The sequence below is a fragment of the Budorcas taxicolor genome, chromosome X (genome assembly GCF_023091745.1).
Source record: "Budorcas taxicolor isolate Tak-1 chromosome X, Takin1.1, whole genome shotgun sequence".
Lineage (NCBI taxonomy): Eukaryota > Metazoa > Chordata > Mammalia > Artiodactyla > Bovidae > Budorcas > Budorcas taxicolor.
This window is the reverse complement of record NC_068935.1, coordinates 27,327,827-27,343,946: the sequence shown is the minus strand read 5'-3', so window position 1 is coordinate 27,343,946 and position 16,120 is coordinate 27,327,827. Positions and strand designations below refer to the sequence as shown.

The window sequence follows — 16,120 nt, the reverse complement described above, 5'->3', positions numbered from 1 at the left end:
CATCTGCAGTGATTTTGGAACCCAAGAAAATAAACTCTGTCATAGTTTCCATTGTTTCCCCATCTATTTGCCATGAAGTGATGGGACCACATGCCATGATCTTAGTTTTCTGAATGTTGATTTTTAAGCAAACATTTTCAGTCTCCTCTTTCACTTTCATCAAGAGGCTCTTTAGTTCTTCTTTGGTTTCTGCCATAAAAGGTGGTACATCTGCATATCTGAGGTTATTGATAATTCCCCAGCAACCTTGATTCCAGATTGTGCTCTATCCAGTCTGGCGTTTCACATGATGTACTCTACATATAAGTTAAATAAGCAGGGTGACAATATAGCCTTCACGTACTCCTTTCCCGATTTGGAACCAGTCTGTTGTTCCATGTCCAGTTCAAACTGTTGCTTCTTGACCTGCATAAAGATTTCTCAGGAGGCAATTCAGGTGGTCTGGTACTCCCATCCCTTGAAGAATTTTCCACAGCTTGTTGTGATCCACACAAAGGCTTCGACATAATCAATAAAAAGAAGTATATGTTTTCCTGGAATTCTCTTGCTTTTTCTATGATCCAATGGATGTTGGCAGTTTGATCTCTGGTTCCTCTGCCTTTTCTAAATCCAGCATGAACATCTGGAAGTTCACCGTTCACATGCTGTTGAAGCCTGGATTGGAGAATTTTGCTCATTACTTTGCTAGCATGTGAGAGGAGTGCAATTGTGCGGTACTTTGAACTTTCTTTGGCATTGCCTGTCTTTGGGATTGGAATGAAAACTGACCTTTTCCAGTCCTGTGGCCACTGCTGAGTCTTCCAAATTTGCTGGCATATAGAGTGAAGCGCTTTCACAGCACCATCTTTTAGGACTTGAAATAGCTCAACTGGAATTCCATCACCTCCACTAGCTTTGTCTTAGTGATGCTTCCTAAAGCCCACTTGACTTTGCACTCCAAGATGTCTTGCTGTAGGTGAGTTATCACACCATCATGGTTATCTGGGTCATGAAGATCTTTTTTGTATAGTTCTTCTGTATATTTCTGCCACCTCTCCTTAGTATCTTCTGCTTCTCCTTTGCCTTCAGCGTCTCTTCGTTTCTCAGCTATTTCTGAGGCCTCCTCAGAGGACCATTTTGCCTTTTTGCATTTCTTTTTCTTGGGGATGGTCTTGCCCACTGCCTCCTGTACAATGTCACAAACCTCTGTCCGTAGTTCTTCAGGCACTCTATCAGATCTAACCCCTTGACTCTGTCTGTCACTTCCACTGTATAATTGTAAGGGATTTGATTTAGATCATACCTGAATGGTCTAGTAGATTTCCCTAGAAATTTCCATTAAAAGGTACAGTATTTATATATGCAATCAATTCCTATAAATATGGTAACAATAACAAAGCAGCTATAGACTTGATGCCATTGGTGCATTGGTTACTCAGAAAATCTGCATGGAATTGCTTACTTTCTCTATGGGTTCTCATTGTCGTGATAAACTAATACTACTAATGGTGACCTTATTCACATTTTACAAGCTGTTCAAAGACTATCAAAACAGTAGTTTCCAGGGAAACCTGGAGTCAAGCTTAATTGCAAAAATAATCAGTATAGCAGACATGTATTCTTTGATATGAATTCATCTGTAGAGGCCAAATCAATTCATGAAATCTTTATTTTTTTAAAATTTATTTTAGTTGGAGGCTAATTACTTTACAATGTTGTAGTGGTTTTTGCCATACATTGATATGAATCAGCCATGGGTTTACAATGTGTTCCCCACCCTGAACCCTCTTCCCACCTCCCTGCCCATCCCATCCATCTGGGTCATCCCAGTGCACCAGCCATGAAATCTTTAAACTTTATAAACAGTAATAGCTAACATACACAGTGTTTCAAGGCCTACTTAGCTGGCTTTCTCTAGTCTAACCCACCTTGTTCTCTCTATATACACTTCTGCCCTCAGTTTGGAAGCTGGTGAAAAAATCCTAGGGAAATTGTGCCATGACCTGGAGGCCTGTGGCCACAGGACACAAAATTCTCTTTACTTTTTCCTTTTCTCTCCTTGGCCATCAATGAATCATGTCCAATCTTTCCACATAGTATCTCTTGCACTTGTCCTTTCTTCTCCATTCTTGTTCACATCTATGGGCTTATGGACTCATAATTAGATTACTACAATATCTATCTAACTGGTTTCCATATATCCATCTCTCTTGGACTCAAAAGCTTCTGGCAGCCATATAAAAGATTACATTCATAAAAGTAACGTTTAGTCAAGTAATCTCTCCATTCACAAACCTTGACTGGTTTCCTTCTGTTTATTGAGTAACGTCCAAATGCTATTGCTGCTAATGCTAAGTCGCTTCAGTCGTGTCTGACTCTGTGCGACTCCATAGACGGCGGCCCACCAGGCTCCCCCGTCCCTGGGATTCTCCAGGCAAGAACACTGGAGTGGGTTGCCATTTCCTTCTCCAATGCATACAAGTGAAAAGTGAAAGTGAAGTCGCTCAGTCATGTCCGACTAGTAGCGACCCCATGGACTGCAGCCTCCTCTGTCCATGGGATTTTCCAGGCAAGAGTACTGGAGTGGGGTGCCACTGCCTTCTCCGCCAAATGCTATTCTCCTGGTATTGAAGGCCTTCCAAAATCTAGGTGTGAATTTTCTTTCTAGATTCAGAATCCATTACTCCCTTAAACAAAACTGGCCTCTTCACCATCCCCTGAACTTTTACACATTATTTCTGCACCTTTGCTTGTGACGGTCCTCCTGCCTAGAATAGCTTCTCATCTTTGAAAGCCTGTTCAAGGCTTTCTTTTCCCCATGAAGTCATCCCTGAACATTAACACTCACAGCAGCTTCTCATCCCTTGAATGTGATATGAGTTTTGGACAGCGTCATTCATCTGGCAGTCCTCAGAGACAACTTATCTTGTCTTATATTGTTAATTCTTGTATTATTTATTTTTGTGTCTATCTTGCCTCCTCAACTAGACTGCAACTTCCTTGAGGGCAGGGGTCATTTGTTCTACTTTTTAAAATGACCCACAGGGCACAATGCCATGCTGGGGGATAAGATAGGGACTGGTCATTGACAAAAGAGCACTCACGTGTCCCTAAGACGCCTCATTCTCAGAAGGCAGCACTCTCTCTGGGTGATGATTTTTTACACATATGTGCCAAATACAATAGTTTTAAAGGTGAAACTAACTTTTCACGTTACTCCAAGATATTAAGGAATTACCAACTGCCTCTGGAATTTCTGAATCCCTTATTAAAATACAAAATTAACCTTTCATAAGTAATTTAATGTTCCCCTGAACGCTTACAAATAACATGTAAAGAAAAATGGCCAAGCCAGGTGCATAATAAGCTCTAAGATTTACTTAATCACAGAGTATTAAAAAAGCCAAAGCTCCATGCAATCCACTTATATTTCAGTGTCTGTTTTTTCCTTTTTTGTCGATAAAATAGGCTAAACTACATATGAACAATAAATCGAGGACTTAATGTTTACAAGAAAGGCAGCCAAAATTTTATGGATAGTTCAAGGTAAAAATGTCCTTCACATCTTGGTTTCTCCTGAATTATTTAGTTAATCTGAAGTTTCTTCATAGTTAGAGATGTAATCCTTAGCCAGAAACTGCTAAATACGTGTTATATACTGACCCAAGGAATGCTGTGATCATCAAGTTCTATCAAAATACTTACTAACCTTGTAAACTGAACAAATCATTATTACAAAATCCCTACCCTCAGATTCTGCTGCTAAAACTTTGAAGTAACTGCAAATCTCAGAGATGTTTGTTTAGCTTTATGGACAGCCTCAAAGGATGAAGCTTCGGCAACAAATGCTGCTTGCTAGGCAAACATAGGCCAGAAAGGAATCCCTTGCCTAGTATGTTAGAGAGACCACTGACTGGAATACCTAGCATAATTGGATCAAAACTTGAAAGATGGGGAAGCCTGGTATTTGTATATATTTGTCCTTTCTTTGTGAAAATTTCCTTGTTTACATAATGGTTTTGTTTCCTTTAGCTCAGTCTAGACCATTGGTAGGCAAGGTTTCAAATGATCTCAGTTGGAAGTATCCATGTTTCAAGAAAAATTTTTCATTTTTTTTTCCTCAAAGGACTAGTATAATAATGAATTTAGCTTCCTGTCAGGAAAAATGCTAAGTTCAAAGTATTATTTCCTTCTCTTCTAATTATAAAGAAGTTTTACTTTTATTGAGTGCCATTATACAATTTTACACAGTGCCATTAATATTTTAAGTAACAATTAAGCAAATCAAATGAAAGTTTTTGAGCTCTACTCTTCAGTATATAGATCTACCTTAAAAAGTACAAACTAAGCACAGTGGTGCAATTTTCCAGGCACTTTCAAGTTGCTTAAATATTTACAAATATGTAAGCACCCTGTATGAAAGCATGAAAGTTTTGGTGTCAGGAAGAAACACTCCGTGTATAACAAATCTTTAAATTTTAAACATTTGCACAGCTCCAAATATTCCTGAGATGTTCAGTCTTGTTGTCACTTGACATCTGCATGTCCTCATATTTCAGCAGTGTATGTTGGGGAACCATAGTTTCGGTCCCTTGACGTACCACTAATTGCACAAAATACACGTAATGTGTTGCTCATCCAGGGAGAATGCATTGGGTCTTCTTGTATTATCTAAAACGAAAGAAATGGCATGTTTATCACAAAGCAAAATAGCCATGGCCAAAAAAGTATGTGTATACAAAATCACAGGCATATTCCAATTTATCAGTGACATTTAGCTAGTTAAAATGATGTAAAGCAGAAAGAGCCAAGAAAAACATTACCGACTCAAGTCTTCAAAGCTGTATTACAAAGGCAGCATATCAAAAAAGCAGAAAAGATCTGGTTACTCATTAAGAAAAATGAAAGGTTGTAAAATGCAAAATTCAACAGAAAATGAGAGGTAATAAAATGTTTAAAATTTTTTTTAATAGATGGTCAGAAAAGAGCCTCAACAGTGAACTTTTTGATATGAGTTTACAGATCATCTTCTAAGAGTGGTTCTCAAGTTCCCTTGGGGGCTATTCAATATGCAGATACCCATGCCCCTTTCCTGGAGACTTGGGAAATAATTTTAAGTGAAGAGAAAATAAGTCAATATTTCCAAATATACACCATAATTATGTAAATTAATTGATGTAAAAAGTTTTTTAATGAAGAACTTCACAAATGTATTAATAATTTTATAACCTATAAGCATAGAAACACATATATTCACAATAGTATAGACATTTTAAAAATTATCCGTTTTGTGTGATCAAAGGCAACAGATATCTCATGCATGGATTAGATGAAAGAATAGCATACCAAACTCTTTACTGAACAATCTCAACTTAGCTTTCGAGCTTTCAAGACTAGGTTCTCAAGTTAGCTCTGAAACTTCAGTAGGAAGCCTGCAAACGGCTTCTGGTGGCAGTAATGGGTCATATCATCTGTATTGCTACAAATCACATCTCTATTATAAAGTACATAATAGAAGAATTTCCTCTTATAAAAGCATGAAGAAGTTTTAAAAGGACTTCATATTTTGATATAGTGTAACAGATAACACTAAAAAGGGCTGAGGAATATCCAGGCCATATCTTTTTGTCAAGTCATCATTTATGGAGCTAAACAGATAATTGAGATTTCAATGCACAGCTATATTTTATCTTATTTTATATTATTGTATTTACCTTTGGGAGATAATAAATTTCAAATTTTGTGACTAAAAATAGTTATTATATATATATTTCTATTATTTTATATATATATTTGTGTATATATATATGTATTTGGAAATACTGATTTATAAAACTTCACTAAAAACTCAACATTTGCCTAAACTAAGGTACACCTAAATATGATACATCACGACCATACAGCTTTCATAAATATAAACCAATAGAAAGCAAGATTTTCTTGGTTAGCTATAAATATATTATATATAATATATGATAGAAGAATGCTTAACATATAATGTATAACATATAATGCCAAGGGTTTATTTTATTATTTTTTTTTTTTTAATTTTTATTATTTTTTTTTAATTTTAAAATCTTTAATTCTTACATGTGTTCCCAAACATGAACCCCCCTCCCACCTCCCTCCCCAATTTGGTCTCTAGAACTAAATATAAGAGTCATGGTTTATAGACATTAAATGAGAAAGATAGGTGGGAAATATGACAGCAGATTCATAAAACCCAAGTTTGGGGTGTTAAAAAAGAGACAAGGAACTTCCCTGGTGGTCCAGAGGATGGGACTCTGCTCAGGGGAGTAGTGGGATCAGCCCCTGCTCAGGGAGCTGGATCCCATGTGCCACAGCTAAGACATGGTGCAGCCAAATACATTTTTAAAAAGAGAGAGAGAGAGATAAGAGGCCCAAAGCGGAGTCACTTGTGCTAAACCCACATCACCTGAGTTATAATATATAGCCTAATTGTAGTTTTGGCCTTTTTCAGGTAGGTAAACTTAACTAGTCAAAAATGTACATATATTATTTTCAAGTCTGGAATTTCCTGGTCAGCACTAGTGAGGTAATCCAACTGACAGACACTTGCTGTGCTCCAGAGGAAGGTGACCTTGTCTGAAACAATCAGGTCTCTTTTAGAATAACTTCCTTGACCGGACTCCTTCTACCTGTACAAGGCTTCCATTTTCTATGGCTCTTCAGAGCTCCTTTCAGTCTGCTACATGGGATCCTGCTGGACTCGTGAATCACTGAATAAAGCCAAAAGCTTTAAAACTGACTCACCTGACTCTGAATAAAAAGCAGAGACATTACTTTGCTGACAAAGGTCCATATAGTCAAAGCTATGGTTTTTCCAGCCTTGGACCAAAAAGAAGGCTAAGTGCCCAAGAATGGACACTTTCAAACTGTGGTGTTGGAGACGACTCTTGAGAGTCTCTCGGACTGCAAGGAGATCCAACCAGTCCATCCTAAAGGAAATCAGTCCTGAATATTCACTGGAAGGACTGATTCTGAAGCTGACACTCCAATATTTTGGCCATCGGACTCAAAGAACTGACTCACTGGGAAAACGCCCTGATGCTGGGAAAGATTGAAGGCAGGAGGAGAAGGGGATGAGAGAGGATGAAATGGTTGGATAGCATCACTGAATATGTGGACATGTGTTTGAGCAAACTCCAGGAGATGGTGAACGACAGGGAAGCCTGGTGTGTTGCAGTCCATGGGGTTGCAAAGAGTTGGACATGACTGAGCAACTGAACAACCACAGTTGAATTTTGTTTGCTAACAAGGAAAAAAGAACTGTATAGAAAGCTCTAAATAACTTGATCATCATAATAGCAGTAAATTGAATAATTTGCTTTCAATTTGAATAATTTAGAGTTCAAGGCTAGGTGATACACTTGCATGCAATTTCTATAACTGTAATATATATTGCCTTAAAATGCTATAATTGTTTTATATTTTTGTAAAGGAGGAGTTTTGCTGTTTTCTCCTATGGACAATGGAGAACAGAACCCCGTAAACTGGACAGTTTCTAGGAACAAATTATGTAGTCTACCTGATTAAAGTACTCCCCAGATGGCTCAGATAGTAAGGAATTCACCTACAATGCAGGAGACCTGAGTTTGATCCCTGGGTTCAGAAGATCCCCTGGAGAAGGAAATGGCAACCCACTCCAGTATTCTTGCCTGGAGAATTCCACAGACAAAAGAGCCTGGTGAGCTACAGTCCATGGGGTCACAAAGGGTCGGACATGACTGAATGACTAACACTTTAACATACCCCAGAAGAGTGAGGGTGAACAGAGGCATGTCCCCACTGTACTCAGGGGCTGAACCGGAGCTACAGACAATAAAGGAAGTGGAATGATTCCCTGCCTGCCTAGTCCTGATCACCAGACTGCTTTGGCAAGGAGACAAAAACAGACCTCGGAAAACTGAGCTGCAAAGGTATGCCTTGGACGGTTTACACTCATGCCTAATTGGGCTAACAGAAGTCAAGATGACAAAAAGAGGAAACAGATCACGGAGTCCAGACTCCTCAGGCCGGTGAGAGTCCCTGTCACGAGAACAGGAGAGGAGACTGGGATGACTCACTCACTGAAAGATGGGATGAGGAAAGGCTAGCTGCCTGGCTTCTCCATGCTGAGAAGATGACCATGGTCAGAGAATTGGACTCCTGGTCATGCAGTGCAACTTTGGACTAACTGTAATAGATTTCCCATAGTCCTTTCTAACAGAAAGCATACAAGATACCATGAGAAAGAGAGCTTGCAGTCAACTAGCTCTTGTTTTCCTTGAAATCTCTCTTCTGCCCCTTCCCACCATTACACTGCAGTCCTTTGGCACTAACCATGGTCAGTCTATTTGTAAGGACACCCTCCATGTGATGGTCTCACCCAGGGAAGTGTCTTCAGGCAAGCAGTGAAATGCTCATACCAGGACAGAGGAGGCTCTCCTTTCTGGAACTAGCAATAAGAATGTGTTCTCTAAAGGGCTGTAGTGATCCTTGTTTCTTTTAAGGGGTCTGAATTTCATAAAAAATTGAGAGTCTGAAGAGTTTCTGAAGCAAATATTGATCTTATTGGATGTTTTCCTTTTTAAGGAAAGCAAAGAGACATTAGGTAAGCTCAATAGGGCTCAGGCACTGAGGGACCAGACCATCAAGCCATGGCTTTTACATCTGTGGTGAAGACGTTAAAACAGTCAAGTGACAATCCATGTACAGAGTGGTTGTAAACACAGATTTCAGGAGCCTAATATAGGAATGACATTTACCAGGATAATTCAGGAGTACTCTGGTTTTAAGGTAAGTAGATGTATAAAAGTCTTAACTACTTAATTATGACATAATTTGGCTGTCAGTGGTGAGCACATCTTTGCTTCTATATGTTTCACATTGTGGACTAGATAACTTAGTTATAACTGACATTAACAGTCAGTCAAACATTAGAATGCTAGGTATTATGAAACAAGAGTTTTGCAGGCTGTTTGGGTATTAAGAGCTAATACAATGTAAATGTTATGTAAATAGCTGCCTACATGCAGGAAATACAAGTTTTACTTTTTTGGAACTTTCTGGAAATTTTTTTCAAATATTTTCAATCTGCAGTTGGTTGAATCCCTGGATATGGAAGCTGCAAATATGGAAGGGCAACTGTAACTAGTTTCTTACAGCTAAAACAGAGATATTCATTTAGGGATCTGGCTACTGAGCCAATCATTTCACTTCTCTAGGACTCTTCTTGAGAGACTCTCAGCCATGCTCACAGTAGATCAACTCAGACTTGCACAGCTACTCACTTCTTATGGCACAGTGGTGCAAAGATCAAAATAGTTTACTACCTGAACAACTGCTAAAGCAACTGTCAGTAATTGCTTCAAACCTGATTTGCGGTGTAGAACAAGATGGCAGAGGAGTAGGTGGACGCGGAGTACATCTCTCTCCATGGATACATCAAGACTACCCATTCAGACACAGAAGTGTTTGCCGAACACCAGCTGAGAGCAGACGGGAGCACCCGACCACTGGAAGAGTGTATAGAACCATGCAAACACTCGGTAGGACAAAGAAACTAGGGGGAAGAGCAGGAGTGTTACTAGGACTGGACCTGCCCTCGGTGGGTGCTGGAACTGAAGCAGGGGTCCAATCCCCACACTGGGGCAATCGTCTGGGTCAGAGGAGAAACATTTGAGGCTGAGAGTGAAACAGCTGATCTGTGGCAGACTAAATGGAGTGAGAATCAGACAGCCCTTGCCACAGCCATACATACCCTGGACAGGGAAGCAGGACCCCTGCAAGGCACAGCAGCTGGAAGCTGGAGCACCGGGATTGTGGAGCAATTCCAGGGTGAGGGCTGCTGTCGACTGTGGCAAGAATGACCTAGGAGATGTGAGGGAGGTAATTGTGTTGGAAAGTGCCTGTGGCAGAAAGCCAGGCAGCCATGGAAGCCAGACGATACTGCTGGAGCCATCACCATAGCCTCTCTCTCCCCACAGGCCAGCACTGGCAGCTGAACAATAGAGACGCTGACCCATCAAACCCCTGACTGCACTGAACTACAGAGCAGGACCCCATCCAGGGTGTTCCTCGAAGTGACTGATGTGCTGAACTACAGAGTAGGACCCTCGGCTAGCAGGGCCTCTCTCTGTGCCTGACACGCTGAACAACAGTGAAGGACCCCAGGCAAGGGAGATCGCTAAGTGCCTGAATGTGTGGAGCTACAGAGAAACACAAGTCAAAGAGATCTTCTGATCGCCAGCGACCAGAGGCTCAAAAAAGATTCTGATAGGGCAGTAACTCCTACAGCAGAGGCAGTCCGTATCCCTGAACACTTGGTGCCGCCATGGTTCCTGTGACCCAAGCAGCTGCGCCACCTTCATGCTCAACCCTCACTGGGGCAGAGCTGCCACAGGCAAAAAAAAAAAAAAAAGAAAGAAAAATCTTGCATCTATTGACATGGTGTTGCTTCAGTTGTGTCCAACTCTGTGACCCTGTGGACTGTGGATTGCCAGGCATCTTGGTCAGGGGGGTTCTCCAGGCAAGAATATTGGAGTGTATTGGCAAATATTGGTTGCCATACCCTTCTAGAACACTGTATTTATTGCTGCCCTAGCTTCCAACTATCCTGAGTACTCGGTGCTGCCAGAAACCCTGTGACCCAAGCAGCTGTACCACCTCCACAGCTGGCCCTCACTGGGGCAGACCCAAGGCCTCCAGGGTAGCCTCAGGAACAAACCCAAGTGGACGACCCATGTACAAAGGTGGAAATAAACCACAACTGAAACCCAGGGGCAGTGTGGCTAAGAAAGAAGACCCAAAGCCTTCCCACTAGCTGTACAAGCTGCAGATTAAATCCACATGATCAACTAGGCAGACTCTGTGTCTATGGGAGATATAAAAGGACACTGAGCGCTCCCACCAAAAAAAAATGCACTATTTCCTATAGCTGTGTACATTGGAGGCAAGAACACACAGAAGTAGGACCAGATTAGAGTCTGAGTTGCCCCCACAGCAGGCCCAGAGACCAGCACAGTGTTGGAAGGCACCCCAGGAGGGCGAGGTGGACTGTGACTCCCAGCGATGGAAAGGACACTGACAGCACTGACTCAGGAAAAATATTTACTCTTCTTATATTTTGACTTTTTCTGCAGTTTCTTTTGGAATTTTTCTTTTTCTTTTTTTCCCCCTCTACTGTAGTTGTCGATTTTATTAGCTCTATGAAATACAATTAAATTTTTAAGGTTTTTTTTTTCAGTCACACTTTTTATTGTTGCTATAAATCTCTACCTCTACATTGGCCTTCTGCAGTTTTGTGGAGTTTTCCATTCTTTTTTTTAATCGCTTTTTAAAATTTTAATTAAAAAATTTAAACATTATTATATTTTTCTATATTTATTAATTTGCTTGCATTTCCTACTTTACTTTTCCTCTTGCAGTTAATCTTTAATGAATATATACTTTCCTTATCTACCTTTATTTAACTTTGCATATCTTTTCTTTCTTTTCTTTATTTCCTTTCCTCTCAACATGTTTATTAGTTTTGTTTTCATTGCTTTACTCCCCACATGGCACGTTGCTTTAGTTTCGTTTTTTCGTTTGTGCTTTAGTTAGTTTGATCTTAACAGAAGTCCAAATAAATGAAGAAGAAATAGGCAAACTACCTGAAAAAGAATTCAGAATGATGACAGTAAAGATGATCAAAAACCTTGAAAACAGAATATAGAAAATGCAAGAGTCAATTAACAAACACCTAGAAGAGTTAAAGAATAAATATACAGAGACAAGAATACAATTACTGAAATTAAAAATACTCTAGAAGGTATCAATAGCAGAATATCTGAAGCAAAAGAATGAATGAGTGAGCTGGAAGATAAAATGGTGTAAATAACTGCTGAAAGCACAATAAAGTAAAAAGAATTAAAAGAACTGAGGAAAGTCTCAGAGACCTCTGGGACAATATTAAACACACCAATGTTTGAATTATAGTGGCCCTAGAAGAAGAGAATAAGAAAGGGTATAAGAAAATTCTTGGAGATTATATTTGAATATTTCCCCAACATGAAAAAGGAAATGGTCAATCAAGTCCAAGAGTTTCAAAGAGTCCCATACAGCATAAACCCAAGGAGAAACACACCAAGACACATACTAATCAAACTAACAAAGACTAAACACAAAGAAAGAATATTAAAAGCAATGAGGGAAAAGCAACAAGTAACATACAGGGAAACCCCATATGTTTAAGAGCTGATCATTCAGCAGAAACTCTGGAGGCCACAAGAGACTGGCAGGATATTTTTAAAGTACTGAAATGGAAAAATCTACAACCAAGATTACCTGGCAAGGATCTCATTCAAATTTGATGGAGAAATCAAAAACTTTGCAAACAAGCAAAAGTTAAGAGAATTCAGTACCACCAAACCAGCTTTACAACAAATGTTAAAGGGACTATATAGTCAGGAAATACAAGAGAAGAAAAAGTTCTACAAAAAGAAACCCCAAACAATTAAGACAATGGCATTAGGCATATATCAATAATTCCTTTAAGTGCAAACGGATTAATTGCTCCAACCAAAAGACACAGACTGGCTGAATGGATACAAAAACAAGACCCATGTATATGCTGTCTACAAGAAACCCATTTCAGACCGAAAGATACATATAGACCAAAGTGAGAGGATGGAAAAGTATATTCGATGCAAATGGAAAGCAAAAGAAAGCTGGGGTAGCAATCCTCATATCAGAAAAAGTAGACCTTAAAATGAAGAATATTATAAGAGATAAGGAAAGACTCTACATAATGATCAAGGGATCAATCCAAGAGGAAGACGTAACAATTGTAAATATCTATGCACCCAACATAGGAGCACCTCAATACATAAGACAAGCACTAACAGACATAAAAGAAGAAACTGACAGTAACACAATAAGTAGGTGACTTTGACTCCCCACTCGCACCAATGGAAAGATCATCAAAAGAGAAAATTAATAAAGAAACACTAGTCGTAAATGATTCATTAGATGAGATGGATCTCATTGACATCTTCAGGACATTCCAGCCACCTGCAGAAGCACACACCTTCTTCTCAAGTACCCTTGCAACATTCTCCAGGATAGACCACATCTTGGGTCACAAATGAAGCCTCAGTAAATTTAAGAAAATTGAAATCACATCAAGCATCTTTTCCAACCACAATGCTATGAGACTAGATATCAATTATGAGGAAAAAAACGTAAAAAGCACAAACACAAGGAGCTTAAATAGTACATTTTAAAATAACAAAAAGATTATTGAACAAATAAAAACGGATATCAGAAAATTCCTAGAAACAAGTGACAATGAAAACACAGCAACTCAAAACCTATGGGATGCAGCAAATGCAGTTCTAAGAGGAAAGCTTATAGTAATACAACCTACCTCAAGAAACAAGAAAAACATCGAACAGACAACCTAACTTTACACCTAAAATGTAAAAAGAAGAACAGAAAAACCACAATTAGTAGAAGGAAAGAAATCATCAAGATCTGAGCAGAAATAAATGAAAAAGAAATGAAAGAAACAACAGTAAAGATTAATAAAATGAAAAGGCGGTTCTTTGAGAAGATAAAATTGACAAACCATTAGGCAGACTCATCAAGAAAAAAAGAGAGAAGAATCAAATCAACAAAGCTAGAAATAAAAAAGGACAGGTTACAACAGACAATGCAGAAATACAAAGGATTATAAGAGAGTATTGTGAACAATTATATAGCAAGAAAATGGATAACCTGGAAGAAATGGACAGATTCTTAGAAAAGTTTAGTCTTCAAAGAGTGGATAAGGAATAGAAATTATGAACAACCCAATTACAAGCACTGAAATTGAAGCTGTGATCAAATTTCTCCCAAAAAACAAAAGCCCAGGACCAGATGGCTTCACAGGAGAATTCTATCAAACAGTTAGAGAAGAGCTAATGGCTATCCTTCTAAAACTCTTTCAAAAAACTGCAAAGGAAGAAAAACTTCCAAACACATTCCATGAGACCACCATCACCCTGATACCAAAACCAGATAGAGACAACACAAAAAAGAAAACTACAGGTCAATATCACTGATGAACACAGATGCAAATATCCTCAACAAAATTTTAGCAAACAGAATTCAACAACACATTAAAAAGCTCATACACCATAATCAAGTTGAGTTTGTTCCAGGGATGCAAGGATTCATCAATATACACAAATCAATCAATGCGATACACCATATTAAAAAACTGAAAGATAAAAAACCATATGATAATCTCAATAGGTGCAGAAATATCATTTGACAAAATCCAGCACCCATTATGCTTAAAACTCTTCACAAAATGTAATCAATACTATACTACCAAATGTAATCTACAGATTCAATGTGATCCCTATCAAATTACCAATGGCATTTTTCACAGAACTAAAACAAAAAATTTCACAACTCATATGGAAACACAAAAGACCTTGAATAGCCAAAGCAGTCTTGAGAAAGAAGACTGGAGCTGGAGGAATCAACTTTCCTGATTTCAGATTATACTACAAAGCTACAGTCATCAAGATAGTATGGTACTGGCACAAAAACAGAAATATACACCTATGGAACAAGATAGAAAGCCCAGAAATAAACTCACGCACCTGTGTGTACCTTAGTTTTGACAAAGGAGGCAAGAATGTACAATGGGGCAAAGAGAGCCTCTTCAATAAATGGTCCTGGGAAAACTGGACAGCTACATGTAAAAGAATCAAATTAGAACACTTCCTAAGACCATACACAGATAAACTCAAAATGGCTTAAAGATCTCTAAATGTAAGACCAGAAACTATAAAACTCTTAGAGGAAAATATAGGCAGAACACTCAATGACATAAATCAAAGCAACATCCTCTATGACCCACCTCCTAGAGCAACAGAAATAGAAACAAACGTAAACAAGTGGGACCTGATTAAACGTAATAGCTTTATCACAGCAAAGGATATTTTAAGCAAGGTGAAAAGACAACCCTCAGAATGGGAGGAAACAATAGCAAATGAAACAACTGACAAAGGATTAATTTCCAAAATATACAAGTAGCTCATACAACTCAATACCAGGAAAATCAAACAATCCAATCAAAAGGTGGCAAAAAGACCTAAACAGACATTTCTCCAAAGAAGACATACAGATGGCTAACAAACACATGAAAATGAGCTCAACGTCACTCATTATTAGAGAAATGAAAATCAAAACTACAATGCGCTATCATCTCACTCCACTCAGAATGGCCATTGTCAAAAAGTCTACAAACAATAAATGCTGGAGAGGGTGTGGAGAAAAGGGAACGCTCTTGCACTGTTGGTGGAAATGTCAATTGATACAGCCACTATGGAAGATGGTATGGAGGTTCCTTCAAAACCTAGGAATAAAACCAACATATGACCCAGCAATCCCACTCTTAGGCATATACCCTGAGGAAACCAAAATTGGAAAAGACACATGTATCCCATTGTTCATTGCAGCACTGTTTACAATAGCTAGAACATGGAAGCAACCTAGATGTCCATCGACAGATGAATGGATAAAGAAGTTGTCATACATATACACAGCCATAAAAAGGAACACATTTGAGTCAGTTCTGATGAGGTGGATGAACCTAGAGCCTATTATACAGAGTGAAGTAAGTCAGAAAGAGAAAGTTAAATATCATGTACTGATGCATATATACCGAATCTAAAAGTTGGTATGGAAGACTTTATTTGCAAGGCAGCAATGGAGAAACAGACATAAAGAATAGACTTATGGACACGGGGAGAGGGGAGAGGGGAGGAGAGGGAAGATTTATGGAGAGAGTAACATGGAAACTAACATCACCATATGTAAAATAGATAGCCAAGGAAATTTGCTATATCTCTCAGGAACCTCAAAAAGGGGCTCTGTATCAATCTACAGGGGCAGGATGGGGAGGGACGTTCAAGAGGGAGGAATTATGTATAGCTATGGTTGATTCATGTTGATGTGTGACAGAAAATAACAAAATTCTGTAAGCAATTACCTTTATATAAAAAATAAATAAATTTTAAAAACTCTAATTTTCATTACATCATTTAATGGTTAAAGAATATACAAACAAACTAAAATAACAAACTTGATTTCAATGTAACACCAT

The 16,120-nt window shown here is 38.7% G+C and overlaps 1 protein-coding gene across 2 annotated transcripts in view; it reads right to left on the bottom strand.

The window, feature by feature from the left end:
• Window positions 1-4,423: 4,423 nt before the first annotated feature.
• The window catches only part of LOC128069825 (dedicator of cytokinesis protein 11-like), a 96,276-nt gene continuing 84,579 nt past the window's right edge, over window positions 4,424-16,120 (bottom strand). For both annotated transcript variants that reach the window (XM_052663012.1, XM_052663011.1), the window contains exon 4: window positions 4,424-4,650. In XM_052663012.1, the coding sequence (XP_052518972.1) occupies window positions 4,528-4,650 (123 nt within the window). In that variant the 3' untranslated portion in view covers window positions 4,424-4,527. The remainder of the gene's footprint in view (window positions 4,651-16,120) is intronic.